The sequence below is a fragment of the Mugil cephalus genome, chromosome 15, assembly GCF_022458985.1.
Source record: "Mugil cephalus isolate CIBA_MC_2020 chromosome 15, CIBA_Mcephalus_1.1, whole genome shotgun sequence".
Taxonomy (NCBI): Eukaryota; Metazoa; Chordata; class Actinopteri; order Mugiliformes; family Mugilidae; genus Mugil; species Mugil cephalus.
The window spans coordinates 18,037,981-18,053,738 of record NC_061784.1 but is presented as its reverse complement, the minus strand read 5'-3'; the positions used below and the strand labels follow the sequence as shown (position 1 = coordinate 18,053,738).

At 42.5% G+C, this 15,758-nt stretch overlaps 1 protein-coding gene across 3 annotated transcripts; it reads left to right on the top strand.

Annotated features, from left to right (window-relative positions):
• Positions 1–6,449: 6,449 nt before the first annotated feature.
• On the top strand, positions 6,450–15,462 carry LOC125021370 (ubiquitin carboxyl-terminal hydrolase 2-like). Of its 3 annotated transcripts, none has more exons than XM_047607404.1 (12): positions 6,450–6,793; positions 11,380–11,427; positions 11,523–11,646; positions 12,118–12,229; positions 12,317–12,427; positions 12,868–12,932; positions 13,026–13,129; positions 13,219–13,299; positions 13,395–13,473; positions 13,988–14,095; positions 14,213–14,333; positions 14,667–15,462. In XM_047607404.1, the coding sequence occupies exons 1-12, from the start codon at positions 6,641–6,643 to the stop codon at positions 14,770–14,772; spliced, it is 1,212 nt and encodes a 403-aa protein (XP_047463360.1). In that variant the 5' UTR covers positions 6,450–6,640; the 3' UTR covers positions 14,773–15,462. The 3 variants fall into 3 exon arrangements, with proteins under 3 accessions (XP_047463360.1, XP_047463361.1, XP_047463362.1); XM_047607405.1 differs by lacking the exon at positions 6,450–6,793 and adding an exon at positions 8,168–8,552; XM_047607406.1 differs by lacking the exon at positions 6,450–6,793 and adding an exon at positions 8,253–8,523.
• Positions 15,463–15,758: the final 296 nt, after the last annotated feature.

The window sequence follows — 15,758 nt, the reverse complement described above, 5'->3', positions numbered from 1 at the left end:
TAAGTTAGACATTCCTCTGGCTCGTATGTGGGACAGCAGCAGAGTTTTGAACCAATCAGAGCTCTGTGCATGAGTTGTGTTTGAGTTAACGCTGCATGATGCAATATGTATTTTCTTCTGATTCCATTGACAAAAGGACTCAACCAACACATTTTTTAAGTGTTCCAACTCAAAAACAATACCACTTAGAGTCATTCTGACTTATGTGATGGAACCTTCAGAGTCTTGGCTTTAAGAAGAGACCATGCACAAGCATGTTCACGAAGAAAGAGCATTCAGTTTACTTTGGGTATGTCCTAAATTGCCTTTTTTTTTTTTGCAAAACGGCCGGAATGATAAGAGGTTAAGGTATTTAATCTCATGCAACATCCAAATGAATACTTTCATGTCTAATGTGGTAAATGTGACACCATTTGAAAATACTAAATGGGCAGAAAAGACTGAGGCTAGAAGGAACGGTTACATTAACTTCATGCACAACTACAACCCCCCGTAAAGACTTTCACCTGGACACCAGGCTGAGGACAGTGGTTGTAAATCTTCTTTGTTTTTATTTCCCACCACCTTCCACACAGAGTTGAGCAAATATTTGCACTCACTTAAAACGTCCAGTTTGTTTAATGGATACCAAGAATTTCAGCTACTAAAAGATTTACAAGAAAAAAAAAGATATATCTGAAATGAATGAATTAATGAATTTGAACAGAAAGGAATCTGAAGGATAACTAATACTAGTTTCTGACTTTTCACTGGACTCAACTCAGAGGTCAGACATAGACATCTCACAACAGATAAATAAAAAACCCATCCTCTTACAGAGGACGTGTTAAACCTCGTAGCCGTTTAAAATGCGGCTCCAGAGAAGCGGAGGACGTCGATCCAGGCTCCACCTCGTCACATCTTCCACATTCAGGCCGCCGATTACATAAATGCCGCACAAAAACACCTGCTGTTGACATGTTGCTACTGAAAACATGGCCTCGTTACCCTCCCATGTTGAACCTGTTGTGTAGCTATAGTTACATAAGTTCGTAGGTGTGTTTAACTCTATAGAGGCGTGCACTGCGCCTGAATCACGCTCTGTTTGTTGAGTGCGTTGGGGATTACGCCTTAACACGCATGTTAAATATTTGTAGCACTTAAATCATTTTCTTTTCCCAAAGGAATCACACAAGAATTTTTCCAAGCTATTCACTTGCGTCAAAATGCTATTTGTGCATCCATGTTTATGCATGTAACATTTCTGTGCTTCTTTATATTTTTGATGCAAAATGTATCATCCAATCAATAATCTATCATCTGGAGATGGTAGATTATTGATTTAAATGCAACCTTTCTCCTCAGACCTTCCTCTGTGGTCAGCTAGCCAGATGTGAGTCTAATGGTTTTAAAATGTTTCTCATGGAGCGATGATTTTGGTACTTCAGTATTCGCTGCTCACAGCTCTTTGAAGAAGCGAGTGACTCAGTGTAAAGTTTAGGTAACCACAGAGTTTATAGAAAAGGATTCCCAGGGTTTGCTCAAGCATGATTAAAGCTCCAGGTATTCCCTCATTGACATGTGTGTGTCGGCCTCGCCTCAGGGTGGAGGAGCAACAATGTGGAGGTGTTGTAGCAAAAAGAAAAAAAAAAGGTGTGTTTTCAATACTTTATTGAGACAGAAACCCTTTATCTGACACTGGATCGCTGGTTTTCATTCTGATTAATAGCTGAATGCAAGAGTAGATGTAACGAAATGAAAACAGAGGCGACCTAAGCCCCACATGCCTGTGAAATGATTCATTTTTATGGCCTGCATGTCTTACGTAAGGGAGTATCCAGGGGTGATCATTAACAGCGGGTCTTATCTGAATGTACAGTACGCGAGCGCCTAATTAGGGTTAATGACAGTTTACTCTGATACTTCGTGTCCAGACTGAAATAAGAACAACAGTTTGAAACAGAAAGCAAGTTTTTAACCTTAATCAATAGTGAGAAAGAAATTCTTTGAAATGAGTGTAATTGGACTCCTGCAAGTCCTGAATGTTAGCATTCCACTGCTAACGATTAGCTCCTAGCCTGCATTAGCATTGGAAAAGTTCGGGTTAGCATTAGCCTCAGATAGCTACCAAACCAGACTGCTAAACAACTCAGGTTCATTTTCCCAGCTTTGTGCTGCTCATATGAGCAGGTGCACACCTTTAAACTCCTGAGAGACGTTTTTGGTGGAGCATCCAGGTAGAATATCAAATCTGCAATACATTTTGTTTTCACTGCACATACTTCTCCTATCATGAGACTGACATTTATGGTTGGTATGATAGATAAATGATAGATTCCTAGCGCAGTCATTAGATAACATTTTAGTTTCTAAGCTAAATTTATATCGAAGCTTTGGTTTGTGTTCCCTTGGCTTCTCCTTTTTGCACCAACATGAAGTAGACACGCTCTTTTTCCCGGACACGTCCTCTTTTTGAGACTTAAAAATGTGTCAAACTCAATCTTTGAAACTATTTCAAACGTCCAGAATTTTGTTCTACTAGGGCCTCAAACATCACATTTGCTGAAGGGTCCTCTTTTTTTCACAATTCACGTTCCCTTCATGAGGGAAATACTGTATAAACCAGGAAACCCAATGACCGGCTGGTTGGTTTGGAACCTCCGTTTGAATCGCCAGCTGCACTTTTGCTTGTTTTCTGCGATGATGCTCAAACATTGTCACGTCAACAACACATCATCAAACATAAAAAGCAGAATAGCTCGATTGCCGGTGACTAACAACATGCCATCTACGGCCATAAACAAGCATGCGGGGACATGAGGTAGTAAAAAGACCCAGTTTCTGGGGCCAAAGTCTGGATGGTGACATAAGTCAAATAGCTAGCAGTGTCTGAACCAAAAAAACTCAGGGTTGTTTCTGAACCAAAAAAACTCAGGGTTGTTTCTTATTGGTGAGGACGGGCTGGCGTGTTGACCAATGTCCTACCTCATCTTTAAGCTTTTCAAGTTTTCTTGGATAGTTGAAATGTGGAACTAGAAGCAACTTTGCCAGCTCATTGTCTATATTTTGTCTGTTCTGCTAGGTGGAGTCTGTGTTTAAACCAAAACTGTGACACCTCTTACAGATAAATCACTCCACCTCAGGCGAGACTAGCTGCTATTAAAAAGTTTATTCTGGTCTAATAAACCTGCAATTGGAGCTTAATAAAAAGAAAACAAAAGTACTGCCTAGTTGAAGCTTCTGCGTGAATCTGCCGTACCTAAAGGGCGCAGGTCACATTCTTCTGCTGCGTCTGTGGGCGGTAGGTGTACGCTTTGTTGACGTTTGTAGATGTTCCTGCTGGACTTGCTCGGATATGAGTATTTCATGAAACGTTTGCTCAGTGACGTATTTTATACTTAAGTGCTCATATGTTCCACGTTGATTAAAACGTGTGGTTGATCAAAGGCAGATGACAAATCGGCAAGAAATGGAGTATTCTTCAATGTCTGAGTCAGTCACCAGGCCTGATGCAGATCAAGCGTGCATTTTACATTTGCTTAAGACAAAACTTAAGGACCCACAAACAAGCAACAACTGAAGACAGATGCAGTAAAGACCCTGCAAAAGCAGCCCAGAGAATTTGGTGGTGGTTCCAGACTTCTAAACTAAATTATGGAACTGAAGCAATGTCCAAGCATGTACGTGTTACATGTTTGAAATAAAGCATTCATTCATTCATGCTTAAAGAAAAAGAACATTTTATTCATGATAATGTTAGTTTGTCCAATTACTTTTGAGCTGCTAATTTAACCGCTTGCATTAAACTTGAAAGTCTGCTCTTTAACTGCATCCTAGTTGTTTCATTTCAAGTCTAATATGGTGGCATGCAGACTCCAGATCATGAAGATTGTTGCACTGTCCAAATATTTCTGCACATGTAGTGTAGGTGCAAGTCCAGATTGATCATCTAGTGGCATTACGTGACAGTCCTCTAGACTTTGCTCTTCAGTCTTAATGTTCTCTTAAGTTACAGCCGCAGGCGACAGCCAATGTGCGAGTTTGAAGGACCTGTAAAGGTTTACGAGGTAGATAATCAACCCTCTTATCAGGCTCAGACCCCGTTTCTGTGTCAAATCAGAGCTGCAAGATTAACGTCAAGGTTAGCGGCTCTTTCTGCAACGGGCACATTTTTTTGGGACTAAATCTGATGAAGGCTTTTAGTTTCTGTCGACAAATGACATTTTCTATCCACCATCCAAAATCCTTCAACCACGGGTGATTTCCTCTGTTTATCAGCTCAAAAAAAAAGCAAACTGTACTTGGAGGCATCTTTAGCGAGGAGTTGTGAACCAAAAACAGAAGGTTTCGTCCCCTGCTAGAAAGGTGTTTCTAGAAAATGTTCTTAAATACCCTCAAAGCACGTCATATCTCTTGGTCAGGTCAAATGCTTCCCATGCAGTTCCTGCTGCTTTATCAGCGCTGATAAAGCAGCAGGAACACAAAGCTGCACAATGCATTGAGTTATCTATCTAGGAAGTTGCTAAATAATGTAAATATAATATACACAGCTCATACAGTTCGATTTTTACTCAAATGAAAGTGCTTAAATATGGAATTCGCAATAAAACAAATCGAATTTTGTTGCATTGATCTGAATCTGGATCATAACTATTAACAATAGATTCAGAGCAGGAAAAGATTTCTGTGTGAATTTCAAGTCAGAATAGCATCAAACTGACTCTTAAGCCACAATCTCAAAATGACATACCTCAAATAAACTGATTTATCTCAGCAACTACAAGGTTTGTTTCTATGGTTGGTTGCCATGACATAACCCTAAGGCTCATTTAGAGCACTGCGGGACCACGACGCCGTAGCCTACGTATGGGTTCATTTTTGTTTCTACTTCGTGCTTCACTTTCAGCAACTGAAGGAGTAACTCGAAGACGAGTTATACAAATCTCCAAACCTCCTCAGTTCCCTTTTTCCTCGGCGTGAAGCAGTGCAGAGCTCCATTTCTGGGGAGGTGCACGTCAGGCTACAGCGCTGGGCTCTGTGCAGGGCTCTAGCGTTGGCGCCGTAGCTTCTGTATCAACTTAAAACAGAACCGTTTATTGAGGTCAGCGTACAGTCTGGGACCTGCGTCAAGTTCCTCGAAACGGAAGCCGAGTACTCCAGTAAACCGCTATCCATTGACGGCGTACCGAGAAGAGTTTTGCCCCAAAACAGTTGCACCTATTTATAAAACAAACATTAAGTCATTACACCAGGATGTATAGTACAGAACGGCCCTCACAGTAGGCGGAAGTGACTTACTGAAGCATCCTACCGTATATCATGTGATCAAACCAGTGATTTGGCCCAGGACCAAAAAATACATTTATATGTCATACAGAAAAAAAAAAAAAAACAAAGATCAAGAGGATTAACTTTCCATTAATCACCTCAGGTTAAATGTTAAATGATGCTGTGACGGTAAAATGAAGCTTACATCCTGTTTCTGTGGAGGACCGACAGATGGGCTGTTTTAGGGGAAACGTGATGGTCTTTTTTTCTACCGAAAAGATAAGACATCTAATAGTTACATCAAAGAAAAGACTTAGAAAGACTTAGAACATTAGATTTTTTTTGCATCTTTAGCAAAGGTTGCATTCTGATTGCTTCTGAATAGTGGAATTAATCATCAAATATTGCAGCGATGGGTCAAAGTGGACGCCATCATTGGGATGAATATGTTACCTCCAGGAAACTGCGCAAATTAAATTTACTCTCGGTTTCTGGGTTGTGCAGAAACAAGTCAAGCATGTTTCTGTTGGGTTTTACCTACATAGTTTCCTATTTTAACCTCCACTTCCCACTTGTTCCTTAGAACTGAACAATGTACTCAGATGAGTGGAGAAACGTGTTCAAGGAGCTTTACGAGTCGAGTTTTCTTTTTTTTTTTTTTTAAATGCCTTTTGACCATGACCTGGATGCCTGAGAACATTCACAGACATAAAGTTATAGTTATATAACCATTATATAAACTTGGGTGTCCAGAAGTCAGATTTAACTTGAATGAAAATGCACAATAGGATAAATAGTCATTAATCGATACTTACTGTTACATATTTAGAAACCAGCAGGACAGTAATATATATTTATTTAAAAATCCAGAAGCTGCCAAAAGTCTGACACTTTGTACTATTTCAAATATCAAAATATAAATATAATATATGCTGCAATATGGTGGCAGAAAACACATGCTGATGTGTCAACTATAAACTGCAGAGCCTTTGCTTTTGTCACTTTAAGTATTTTGCATAATAATACAACTATATTGACGCTTCAATGGGGCGTTTAAGTGCTTTCCTGGAGCTTTTTTTGCCCCAACCAATGCAGCAAACGCACAGCTATGCAGTTTCCTACGGCACTTAAAAGCAGCACCCGTCTTTTCTGGAGTGGGAGGGGGCGTTCACTGCACGCAGTAAAAACTCCGACACATACCTCCTCTGTTACACTTCAACACGGGAGCGTCGCGCTGTACACAGGTGCGCAACAAGACACCGAGAGGCTGCAGGTGAACGACACTGAACTCATCGGCCATTTATTCCTTCGTTTTTGACATAAAGAGACGGGATTTGCATTGGGTGGCAATAAAGTCTCCCCGTGTCGGATAGCAACATTCAACAGCGTCAACATGCCGTCTCTGCGACACTCCTACACATTGACAGCGCTGGAGCAGCCGGCCGCCTTCCCCTTGGACCAGCAGGACCTGCGCCGCAAGAACAAGTCCCTGTCCCGGTCCATGCTGATGTCCTCGTTCATGGGTCTGATCATCAACCAGGCCAAGGTGAGTCCAGAACTCACTGCACCTCTGCACCCGTCTCTTAAAGCATTCCCATATCCTGTAACATCACAGAGTCATTATTTATTTATTTATTTATTTATTTGCGGAGTTTTTAAATGCTCGTATGTTGAACTGTGTTTTACCAGGGGTGTCACTGCAGATTTATTTTGAGGGGCCTCAGCCCCGACATTGGGGGTTGCAACAGTTAAGTTACTGCGTTTTTGTTAAGGATGGAATAATTTACGATCAACATTAACCCATGTCAGGTGAAAACACTGTGGAGATATTATGGGGGGAAAAAACTAAATAACCATGAAAAAACACAGTGCAGGCACTTTAAGGTCATGAAAACTGGTCATATTTGTGAACGTTTCAGACTTTTACAGTTCTTTCATTGATTACTTGTAGGTTTCTACTACATGTATATTCAGTTAGTCATTTGAGTGAAGCCAAAATCCCTAAATACAAGGATTTGCAGCTTTTCTTGGCAATAGTGAACTTATTGCTATGGATCTATAAATAAGATGTATAAATGTTATTGAGCCAAATAATTAATCTTGGATTTAGGGAAATGGTGAAGTCCATGTTTGTAGGAAACCATTAACAGCAGACTAACTCATAATGAAAGTGATCATTACTGCTGCAGCCATAGTCTGAATTTTTAACCTGACCATGGTGCCAGATAACGACACAAAGGATTAGGATCAGTTAGGGATTCATCCTCTGGGCATCATCAATGTCTTACCCAAATTTTAGTCCTTTAGTGATGCTGGAATCAGGACTAAACCTGTGTGTCTAGTAAAAATGTCAAGGCAATAAAAACTTTATATATTTACTATAAAAACAGTTGTGCATGATGCAGACTTTAACTGTTGATTCATTTGTTATTGGTATATTTGTTGTAACTGTATTGATATCAAATCATAGTTTTTTTTTCAAGCAAAACTGCCAAAGTTTGAGAATTTCTTGCTTTTACTAGTGGTAGGAAAGTGAATATTTTGGAAATATTGCTGTCGATTGAGCCAAAGAGACAATATGACCACATCAGCTTGGACTTTGGGAAATTGTGGAGGTTATTCTTTTTTTCTTTTTTTTTTGATATAAATTGAAAAATTTGACCTGATGGTGGCGCTAGATGGAAACTCAGAGGATCCCCAACAGTCCCAAAATACTGTGCTGTCACTTTAAGGTCACGAAAACTGGCTGATTTCGTGAATGGTGCAGAATGTCATGGAAAAATAGATCTTTCAAGCTTCGTGGAAAGCCGAATAGGACGTTGCGGAGGTGTAATCCTGACCTTCATGCCGTTATCAGCCCCAAACACACACACACATACAAAAAAAGGAACAGTAGGAGTTAAGAACAGTAGATGCCTGCATCAGAGCAGCAATTTGAGTGTGGCGTCGGTTGCGTAATAGGAAGGGGAGCTGCTGATAAGGAATGTGTCCAGACTGTCACCTTATCGTGTGGACAGGACATTTTGTTAATCTGCCCGCAGGCTGCACATGTTTGCGTCTGTGTGGGTTTGAAGTGTCAGGCTAAGGTCACAGGCCTCGGCCCCTGTTGATACCACAGTGAATGCTAATGAGCTACGTCAGTGTAGTCTGACGCACAAGTTTAGTCCTGAATGAAAAATCTCCAGCTTTACTCTATGGACGACCACGAAAACACGTCAAACGCGTTCCTGACTCCTGATGTTTCTCAAAGTTTCCATCTTGCGCCTGCATCTAAAGGTCAGATTCATGTCTCCGCGACGGCCTCTGTGAGTTTCCATATAGTTTGAATGTGTAATTTCACCACGAAAGCCTCTTTCCTCATTTCACGGCCTGCAGTCACGGCCCTGTATTTTATTTTCACCTCTCCTCAAAATGTCTCTGACATTTAAACTGACTGAAATATCTCCAGTATTACATAATGGATTAGCATGAAATTTGGGAGAGATGTTCATGATGCCTGGAGCTTTAATCCCTGTGACTCCGAGTTTCATCTAGCGCCATCATCAGGTCAAAATCACAATGGTCGCAGCCTTAATGATCACTTTCATTATAAGTTTATCTGTAAAACATTTATTGTTTTTCTGCAAATCATCATATTTAAGCAATAAATAAATAAATTAAATAGCAATGCAGTAGCAACAAATCTACAACTAATCTATTAATCAGCTTAATCCTGCAGCTCTGTTGAATTTCCACTCACTAACACTTTGGTTAAAGCGTTTAAAAGCATGGGCACCGGTGACATTTTCACCTGCCTCACATTCTGTGTGCAGGGATTAGCATGTTAGCATGCCTTTAGCATTAAGATAAGTAGAAGTTGTTCCAGACGCATCAATTAGTGTGGTCAGTCAGGTGGGAAAAGGCAATTGCTGCGCCTTTTTAAAACCGTATAAAAGCCACCTGTTTTCTCAATCAAGTAGGTGTTTCATATTAATTCTTCTGGCACGGTTTTTCTGGACGCTGACAATGTTTCTGCTGGACCAGTTGGAACATTTTCCCAGCTCCGCTGTCTTGTGACAAAAGATTTATGTTTATACGGTTTCCAAGGGAGTGGCATGGGTGGCACCGTCCGTGCAGAGGAGCGGTCCTTCCGCCGTCACATGGTCCTGACTGGGCATGCACGGGCAGCTGCTCCGGGACATTGCGTTCTCTCGCTCTCTCCCCGTTTGAAGCCGTGCCACCTCGCCGGAGAGCATTCCCGTTCACAGCGCAGAGATTACCTGAACGCTTCCTCGGCTTTTGGACGGGTCTTTTAAATCAAGCGCTGCCCGCTGAGCGCCACCCGAGCGTTGCAGCAGATTGGGACTCACACGCCATATGGTCACCTTCAAGCACCGCAGTGAAGAAGAGGAACACAATGAAAATACAGACGATTTCGGGCCAAGAGGGCTGTTGATAGCTTTCATTTCCATTCTGACTGAACTAAAATTCCCCCTTCTCGTGTACTTTAAATTGCTTTATGTTAGTGCTATCAACTTGTTATCGGACACTCTCTTTCTGCTTGGTTCTGGACTCTCAATTGCACCCCTTATCTCCAACAACGCAGATAAATCCGTGCACTGAGATAACAAATCTGCCACGGGACAAAGGAGTGATTAATTTTTGCATGCATGTAGTCACAACCCCAACACGCAGCCAAGACTCGTACACAATGCAGTTAAGCACTCGTGTTAACGAAGACAATGATTTGAAGGAGCAGCTCGGTTTACACTTTGGTGTGCCTTCATTAATGCTCACGTCAGTGCGTTGCTGCCCTGACACTGCCACTCCCACGTGGGAGCTCCTCTGCCGTCAGCAGAGGTGTCGATGCATGACGGTACACTGAGTCATCATGTTACCCTGTTACTATGTTCCCTCATTCAGGACGAGCTACAGGTCACAAGCCTGTTAATGACAAGACGTGTCATCGCAGAACAAAAAAAAAAAAAATCATTCACCAACTGGATTTCGTGGAAAGATTACTTTAGTATAGATGTCTTTTTCAGGCCAAGGATCCCTAAAGTGATGGAGAGATTAAGTAGGGACCCCCTACCTACTATATGTGTTCTATATTAAACTCAGCCTAGTGCTATTTAGTAGATTTTATTCATCTTAATTGCTGATTGTTTCCTTGCTAGAAACTTAAATCCAGCTTGCGCGTGTTACCCGATGCAGCCCAAACTCAACCCAAGACCAGTGCACCAGTGCAAAAATGCGAAATTCAACTCCAAACCTGGTGCTTTTCCTTCAAGTTGGCTAAAATGAACCCTAGTCTCCATTTCTGTTCTTGAGAAGGAGCAAACATTTCCTTGTGACTAGCTGATGCCTTCGCTGACTGCTGCCTGATGTTTACCCAATGTGGGCAAACATATGAACAAAGAACGGATCAAGAGTTTACACGGTCATTATATACGTATATATATCGAGTGGCTATCAATCAGTTGCAGCAGTTGTGTGTCCCTTCGTGGGTTAGAAAATTCTTTCAGAGCCTTTTTTTCACGTGGGTAAGGCCGTGAAGAAAACTGCGGATTCTTGGAATGGAAAGTTTTGGCTCCACATACATCAGCAGTCTTTATTAAGAATGGTGCACGCTATCAGCTGACGATCAGCAGCTTTTTTGACCCCGTGCATCGATGATTAACGCTACAGATAATGCCCAAAAAAACTAAACCAGCTGATCTGTGACTCGGGCAGTAGCAGCAGTAGCAGCAATAGCAGCAGCAGTGATGTGAAACTTCACACACACAACTTTAGCACCGAGGTGCGTTCTTTCAAAACTCTCAGTCGGGCTTTTCTCCCGGGCTTGAATCACATGTTTGCGTGATGTCACGGCGGTGTTCTAGCAGTAGCTCAGAATCTCAACGCGTCCCTGCCAACAGCGTGACCCTCATATGGGAATGCAGTGAATGACCGGCATTCTCTCCACTGAGGTTTATTCCCACTTGAGGAATGTAACAGGGTGGCTGTTGTACGGTGGTCTGGTCACGGTGGTGCACAGCAGGGAAAGAACGTTAATATCTGAAGTTGCTATTATTATTGAACTTGCTGTTTGTCTCTTCAATGTGTGACTTTTATATTTATATTAACCATCTTCTTATCTTTTTTGTCTCACAGAACAAGAGTCCTCTGGGCCTAGTGGGTCTGAAGAACCTGGGCAACACTGTGAGTCTCAACACCGCTTTCATCATGACAAAGAGCCTTGTTTCATGACTCCAAATGATTTAAATTAATCTCTTTTTTTTCTTGTTGATTTCCAGTGTTTCATGAACTCCATCCTGCAATGTCTGAGCAACACTCCAGAGCTGAGAGATTACTGCCTGAGGAACGTCCACCGCTTGGACCTCAACAACAACTGCAGGACTAACGCCGCTCTCATGGAAGGTACGACGAGCCCCTGAACAGCTGTTGAAACCCTTAGCGACCAACGTTTACAGACGTGCGTGGTGCTTTGTCAGCACTGACGCATTTTATGGACCAGGATATAGGTCACAAGTTAATTTTTGCGCACCTTTAAAGTTTTTATCGCCCAGGTCACAGTGTCGTTAAAACACCAGTTTTTATTTAAGTTTATGGACCCAGTTTCAGACAGTAATCTTTTATAGACTCTCAATAGCTTTTTTTTTTTCATCAGTGCGCAGATCTGACTCAGGTGTCGTCATGTGACCCACTGCGAGTGAAACAGTAGAACCCCCACTTGGCACCTGAGGTCGTTCTGTTCCCGTGCCTTGGGGTTAATAGTGGGAAGGGCGTTAAATTTAGGTTAGGGCGAAAGTCCGAGATATACGACTGAGACGTACGAGGAACGAGGAACAGTGTCCTAACCATTTTGTCCGTCTCTGCCAACTTCCTCAGAGTTTGCGAAGCTGACCCAGAGTCTGTGGACCTCTGTGAACAACGAGCCCATCAGCCCCGCTGATTTCAGGAGCCAGATCCAGAGATACGCTCCGAAATTCGTCGGGTGCAAGTAAGTCTTCCCTTCTCACGGCTGTAAGCCTCTTCTTTTGAGATGAATTGGGAACTTGATTATAATACGTCTGTTTCGCCAATGCAGTCAGCAGGACGCCCAGGAGTTCCTGCGCTGCCTGTTGGACGGCCTCCACAACGACGTCAACCGGGTTACAGTCCGCCCTAAGGTGTCCATCGAGGACTTTGACCACCTCCCGTAAGTTGGAACACGGGCCTCGGCCTCTCACCTCTGTCCCCAATAAGTCACTTATAAACCTGCAGAGTCAGTGACACTTCAAGCCCTGCTGCACGCCTGGTTGGGCTGCGATGAGCAAAAAGGGTGGAAATAAACCATGTAATTATTTATAATTACAATGTAATAGTTTGCCAACAGGCTTTTGTAGTCTTAGTTTTAGTTAGTTTGGCAGTTGGATGTTGGATTCATTGTTAATGTGTGTTTAAATAAATTTATATGTGGGTGAAAATTAAAAAAAATAAATATATATATATATATATAAAATGGCAAATCAACCAAAGAAATTGTAGCCCCCCGTTGAAGACAACAGATTTCTCTATCTATAGAACTTTTAGGCTTCATCTTCTAAAATAGTTGTCGGTCAGGACGAACTTTGACAACAGCTTTGACTTCATTCACAGGGAGGAGGAAAAAGGCAGGAGGATGTGGAACATGTACTTGGAGAGAGAAGACAGCAAAGTAGTGGGTAAGTGATTTCTCGCCTCCCGCTGCGTGGCAACCTCAGAGCACATCCTACATCTTCTCGTGTGTCTAACGTCATCCTCCGTCCCCCTTTTAGATCTCTTTGTCGGACAGCTGAAAAGCTCCCTGACCTGCACCGTCTGCGGCTTCCGCTCCACCGCCTTCGATCCGTTTTGGGACCTTTCGATACCCATCGCGCAGGTCAGAGCACACACCTAGCACAACAAAACAAAATGGCTTCTCTTGGTGTTTTTTCGTTTCCTAACTTGCCATGCTCTGTGCCTCCACAGAAGAACTCGGGCGAAGTGACACTCAAAGACTGCTTCCGACTCTTCACGAAAGAAGACGTGCTGGATGGAGAAGAGAGACCGGTAAGAAGCCTCACACGAATAACGCATTTCATGACGTATGATTTGCAGCAGCAGCAGCATCTCACCACCTACTTGTCGCTTGTCTCTTTTCTCAGACGTGCACCAGATGCAAAGACAGAAGGAAATGCACCAAAAGGTTCAGCATCCAGAAGTTCCCTCAGATCCTCGTTCTTCGTATCCTTTCCTCACATCTTCGCACTTTTTGTTTTATGCTTTTCTTTGGATTGACTCGAAGTTACAAACAAAAAACAATTGACAAATTTGCAAGAAATTATAACCCAACCCTGCAGCTTCCCTCAAGTCTGCTCATTGCTTTGCTTTTGGGGATTACAAAATATAGTTGTTTCCAGCTAAAATGACACAAATAAACCCAGCGAACACGACCTGTACAGCACCAAACAACAAAGTTAGCCACTAAGTTGCAAGGTAGATTGTTGGGAGTGTTCATGGGAGAGGGTGGAGACCAAAAACAGAGCCAAATGGAGACAAAATATGGACTTAGAATTGCAGACTATAGTATTTAGGCTGTAAAGCAGAAAAGTGGTCGTCTTAGGCCTTTTCAATGAGGCCCTTTATTCAAAAGTCAGGCACATTCACAGCCATAGCAAGGCTAGTGGAGGTGCAGCAGTAGATTACACGCTATGTTTCTTTGAGCTTGTTGCCGTTCCTTGACTCTGCCTTCCCTCAGACCTGAAACGCTTCTCAGACTCCAACATCCGAGCCAGCAAGCTGTCCACGTACGTCAACTTCCCTCTCAAAGAGCTGGACCTGCGGGAATTTGCCTCCGAGAGCAGCGGTGAGTATCCACTGAATAAGGCGACGGGAGAAGCAGAGGGAGATTAATGATGCGATGCAATGAGAGGGAACTTCGATGAGTGTGTAGACTGACCGCCATATTTTCTCCCCCCTACAGAGCGCCCTGTGTATAACCTGTATGCAGTCTCAAACCACACTGGAAACACTTTGGGAGGCCATTACACAGCCTACTGCAGGAACCCAGCGCTGGGAGAGTGGTACAGCTACAATGACTCCAGGTATATTGTCTCGCACATCATCGTATTACCTCACGTATCATCTTATCAGATTGGCAGAGGGCTGCGCAGCCTAATTACACTGCATGTACCTGCTGTCAAATGACCTCATTCAGGCGATATAAAAGTTAGCTCAATCCAACTGCATAAAGGCGTGTCAGCCCGTTGGCAATTTCAAATTAAATGTGCAGATTGGTGGGTGTGCCGTGTGTGTACGTGCCTGGTGCCGTGCCTGTGATGGGGCTCCTATTGAACTAGAAGAAAAGAATACAGGTCATGCAGTTGTTCGTGTTCGACGATGTTCCTCACACTGTGTCCTGTGTGTTTTCTGTGCAGGGTGAGCCCAATGTCCTCCAGCCAGGTCCGCAGCAGCAACGCCTACGTGCTCTTCTACGAGCTGGCCACCCCCTCACACAACAAGTACCAGACGTGTCGGCTTTAGACCCACGAAGAGGCCAAACTGAGCCTTGAAAATGGAGTCGACACACTGCCTGCTGGGAGAGAGCTCCGCCTAGTGGAGAGGGTCCTGCCATTACAAACTGTGAAAATGGAGCTCACGGGTTGCTGATGAAGGAATAAATAAAAAAAGCTTTTTTATCTTGAAGAGATAAAAAGGTGGAGGCAACAAGTTGGGCGTAACTGAAACGACGCTGGAGATAAATGACTTCCATTGTTGGAAGAGTGGTTTAAATTTAGCTCCAGGCAGAGCTGTGAATCAGAAAGTTTGTTTTCACTCCGATAAGAGATGTTTTGCAGCTACACCTGGACCTGAATTTTTCGCCATTCCATCATTCTTTAAATATGGATTATTAACCTTATGGACATTAATGTAAGAGGACTTAAAAAAAAAATCCCCACACACCGACTGCAAGATGTAATTTATTGTATTTATGATGTTAATGTGATGTAATAAAGCTTTCCTCTTAATGAAATCTGCCAGGGAAGAGATGGAGATAGAGAGAGAGAGAGAGAAGATGCTTCTATATGTTATTATAAAGTTATTTTTGTACAGTATTTATGGACAGCACAGCGAATGTAATGTACCGTGGAAAAATCACTCCGAGACAGACCAAAGGAATGCCTTCATTCAGGAACAAGGAGTCTATAAATGAATAAATTCTTCACTAACTTACACTGCATCATGTGTTTGTTTTTGCTTTGACCTGTCCACCCAGATGAAGTTTAGTGAAATCATATTACTCAACAATCAGATATAATGAAAAATGAGTTTCAAAACTCACTGACAGGAATTGTGTTGAAAAAAAACATCTGAGATATTTAATATCATCAATTACTTCATTTGTAAACACATCTGCAACAGTCTGCAGGATTGTTTTCGGCCTTTCAGAGTTAGCCTGTGGCCTTTGCACCTGTCTAGTCATCAGGTGAGCCACGGGAAATTGTCCAATTTCAAAAATTATTATTTAT

Coding starts and splice junctions, on each gene's coding strand:
- LOC125021370 (XM_047607404.1), top strand. CDS start 6,641: ATGCCGTCTCTGCGACACTCCTACACATTGACAGCGCTGGAGCAGCCG. Junction 12,933..13,025: donor AGAAGACAGCAAAGTAGTGG/GTAAGTGATTTC, acceptor TCCCCCTTTTAG/ATCTCTTTGTCGGACAGCTG. Junction 14,096..14,212: donor ATTTGCCTCCGAGAGCAGCG/GTGAGTATCCAC, acceptor TCCCCCCTACAG/AGCGCCCTGTGTATAACCTG.